Source organism: Pygoscelis adeliae, unplaced genomic scaffold (assembly GCF_000699105.1).
Source record: "Pygoscelis adeliae isolate BGI_AS28 unplaced genomic scaffold, ASM69910v1 Scaffold890, whole genome shotgun sequence".
Lineage (NCBI taxonomy): Eukaryota > Metazoa > Chordata > Aves > Sphenisciformes > Spheniscidae > Pygoscelis > Pygoscelis adeliae.
The window spans coordinates 53,413-57,157 of record NW_008823974.1 but is presented as its reverse complement, the minus strand read 5'-3'; the positions used below and the strand labels follow the sequence as shown (position 1 = coordinate 57,157).

Here is a 3,745-nt window from a genome sequence, read left to right as displayed (position 1 = left end):
GGGGAGCACTGAAAAAGGGGGTTTGCCCCCCCCCAGCCACGAGCCGAGGAGCGATCCCCACTGTGGGCTGCCCTCGCACCTCCCCGCGAGCCCCAAATTTCGCAGCCCCGGGGCGATGCGGCAAACCCGCAGCCCTGGATCCGCCCGCCGTGGGCTCCTCCCAATGGATGCAAGTCCAAATTGCTGCCCAAGACACCCCAGCTCTGCAGCTGGTCCCGGGTCCATCCCGTGCCGTGGCTGCGTTGCAGGCAAAGGCATCCCTGGAGAGCGCACGGGAAGCGTCAGAGCAGGCGAGGAAGACGGTGGAGTCCAGCCTGCGGGAGCTGCAGGAGCAGAACGACAACCTGAGGAGGAAGGTCCTCGGGATGGAGACGCAGCTGAAGGAGTATGAGCGCTTGGGCGAGAACTGGGAGGGCTCCCAGGCACGGCTCAAGGAGAAGGTCACCAAACTGGAGGTACCGGGGCTGCGGCCGTTTCCGAGCTGCCCTGAGCTGTTCCCCTGCCATGGGAAGGAGTTTGAAGAGCTCCCTCCTTGCAGGCAGAGCGCAGGCAGAGGCAGGAGTCTCTGGGCGAAGCCACGGAGCGGGAACAGGAGCTGCTGATGGCCAAGCGGTCGCTGGAGACCCGCCTGGAGGAGGCGCAGCGGAGCCTGGCCCGGCTGACGCAGGAGCACCAGGAGCTGAGCACGTCGTACCAGGACGAGCAGCGGCAGAAGGAGCAGCTCAAGCGCGCCAAGAGTGAGCTGGAGGAGCAGAAGCGCCTGCTCGATCGCACCACGGAGAAGCTGAACAAAGAGGTTGGGGCGCCCGGGTGCCTCTGGGGCCGCTTGCACCCCCGGGACCCCCGTCCCATGGGGCATCGTGTGCCGCGACACCCGGTCTCTGTGCCACGGGATGGGGATCTCTGAGATGTCCTCGCTGGGTTAGGGGATCTGGGACTTTGGGCATGGATCTGGTTTCCCTGCGGAGCCGGTTGGGACCGCTCCTTCCCCCATGTCCTGGGAGACTCCATAAAATCACGCTGTCCCCAGGGATCAGCATCCCCTGGTGTCCCAGGGCCATGTTGTCCCCTACCCTTCCCCAAGCAGCTCCTGCAAGAGCCCGGTGCCTGCTCAGAGTCTGGGATCATCCAGGCTGCTCCGGCAGGGCTTGCACCCCTCGCCGTGATGCTCCTGAGCCCACGGGGCAGAAACGTTCCCCCCCAGCCCCTTGCCCATGGGTATCTTCTCCCACCTCGAGTCCCATCAGCTCAGGACAGGGTGCATAGGCTGGTGCCCGGCTCCTGAGCTGTCCCCGCTCTGCTGCAGCTGGAGCAGATGACGGAGGAGTCGCACAGCTCGCTGGCCGTGCTGAAGTCGCAGCTGGAGGAGTTCAAGGAGAAGTCGCGGAAGGAGATCACAGACTCACAAAAACAAGCCAAGGATCGGGGCGCCGAGGTAGAAAAGATGCAGTTCAGCATGGGACGGCTGCAGGACGAGGTACGGCGAGGGCTGGCGGGTTGTGGGTCCCCACACTGTCCTCTCCGTCCCTCCGTGAGGAGCTTGGGGACACGTCTCACGTGGGGACACCTTTTCCCTCGGTGCCACAGGTCGCCCGGCTGAAGCAAGCGCTGCAGGACAGCCAGGCAGAGCGGGAGAGCACGCTGCTGGATAAGGAGGTGCTGCTCCAGCGCCTGCACAACCTCGAGCAAGAGATGGAGACCAAGAAACGCTCCCAGGACGATCGTTCGCGGCACGTCAAGGCACTGGAGGTGAGGAGCGCTGCGCGGCGCCCCAAAACCGCTCGTCCCGTTCCTGCAGTGCTGTTTGCTAACAGCAAGGGGCAGAGCTCGCCCAGCCATCCTCCATCCCACAGCTGCTGCGAGAGAGGAGCTACACAGCCTGGCAGCGCTGGGGGGGGGTGGGCGCTATTGCTAATATTAATATTTATTAACTGCTAGTGCAGCGGCTTTGTTTCGGCTCTGTCCGGCATTGCCCTGCAGCTCAGCTTGCCACAGGCTGTTGCTTTGTGGGTTATTCTCCCCTGACGGGGTGGTGGGTGCACGGGGGTCTGCACAGCGTCAGGCTGCCATGTCTCACAACCAAACATCTCCCTTCTCCTGCCTCCCGGGCTGCGTCGGAGCCTCCCAGGCCGGTTGGGTTTTGCTGAGCTGGAAGCGTCGTCGGAGCAAAGCCCCTTCCTCCAGCATCCCAGCTCGCTGGCCCCGGCTGGCCTGAGCCCCTCCTGCCGCCTGTCCCCCTGCCCACGGGGACCCCAAGGCCCATCATGACCCTTCTGGTCCCGTCTCCCTGCAGGAAAAGTCCAAGCACCTGGAAGTGGAGCTGGATGAGGAGAGGACCACAGTGGAGCTGCTGACGGAGAGGGTCAACCGGAGCAGAGACCAGGTAGGGCAGGCGGTACCACCCCAAACCCGGCTGGTGCCATGGCAGAGCCCCCCCAGCTCCGGCAAAATAGTGCTGGATAACTCAGGTCCTCGGGTACGACTGGTCACCGGAGTTAAAACCCCATTAATGAGTTGTTAGCGAGCAGCCCGGAGCCCTCCGTCACTCTAAATACAATTGAGATGACACTGTCTGAAAAGCTGGTTCGGGCGCGAACGGAAATTATACAAGCTTGGCACACACAGAAAAAAAAGAAATACCCTGAAATTACAGGGTGAGGTTTGTGTTTGTGCAGGAAGTTGGGGCTTAAATTACACCGGTCTCCAGGCTCTCCCCTCCCTCTGAACCCACCTGCTTATTACCTTCAAAGCCGGAGCTGGTGTTTGAGCTCTGCGAGCGGGCGGGAGCTGCCTGCTGAGCCTCCCGGCATCCGGCAACGCTGGGTTTTACCGGGATCCCGGGATCGGCAGCTCCTCTGCTTATAGCCCGTCTCCCTCCTGCCCCACCGGGATCCAGCCTGGGGCTTGGAAAGGGGATTCCCACCCCTCGAGCTACGGCGAGCCGGTAAAATGGGTGGTTTTCCCATTTTCCCATCTGGGAAACAGGCACATCCCAGGGGAGACTTTTCCTGCGAATCCTGGACGTGCCTGAAGCACAGGAGCTGCAGAGCAGGGATGTGCATGAAACACAGCTGGGTTCGGCTCAGAAGTGGCCCTACCAGCTTTTGGGGCTGCTTGAATAAAATTCAAGCAATTTTTTATATAAACTCCAATTTCCTTCGCTTTAAAACAACGCACAGAGCTGCATATTTCACCTTGGTCAACCTGAAAGAGGCCCCTGGGGTGGTTCTGGTTTTGCTCCGTCAGTGGATCAAACCCATTCCTGCCCCCGGCACGTCCGCACCACCGTGCCCCGCGGTGCCGGGCAGAGCTGGGAGCGCAGCCGGGTCCCCAAATCCCAGTCCAACCAGTTTAAACCCTCCGGTGGAAAATTGCAGCCCTCGGCTCTGGGCTGCTTGCCAGAACGGCGGTAACTAATTTGGGAAGGAACCAAAATCCTCTCTTCGGGGGTTTTTGGTGTCACCGATACCGGCTGTGTGCCGTGGGACGGCCACCGTGTGGCTGTTGGGTGCACTGAGTCCACCCGTGCTCTGCGGCACTGGCGTCATGGGAAGAAATTGCGGTGGCCCCAATCTCTCACTGAGTGAACACGGCGGCGGAGGATGCGGCAAAACCAACCCGTGCCCTGTCCTTGTCCCCAGATCGACCAGCTGCGGGCAGAGCTGCTGCAGGAACGCTCCAGCCGGCAGGACCTGGAGTGTGACAAGGTCTCGCTGGAGAGGCAGGGGAGGGCGGGCAGCGGAGG

General features: G+C 62.1%; 1 protein-coding gene across 1 annotated transcript in view; it reads left to right on the top strand.

Moving 5' to 3' along the window:
- The window catches only part of CGN (cingulin), a 14,340-nt gene that overhangs the window by 8,550 nt on the left and 2,045 nt on the right, over nt 1-3,745 (top strand). The window contains exons 7-12 of the mRNA XM_009324832.1: nt 154-455; nt 539-796; nt 1,307-1,477; nt 1,588-1,749; nt 2,294-2,383; nt 3,642-3,721. Coding sequence (XP_009323107.1) covers nt 154-455; nt 539-796; nt 1,307-1,477; nt 1,588-1,749; nt 2,294-2,383; nt 3,642-3,721 — 1,063 coding nt within the window. The remainder of the gene's footprint in view (nt 1-153; nt 456-538; nt 797-1,306; nt 1,478-1,587; nt 1,750-2,293; nt 2,384-3,641; nt 3,722-3,745) is intronic.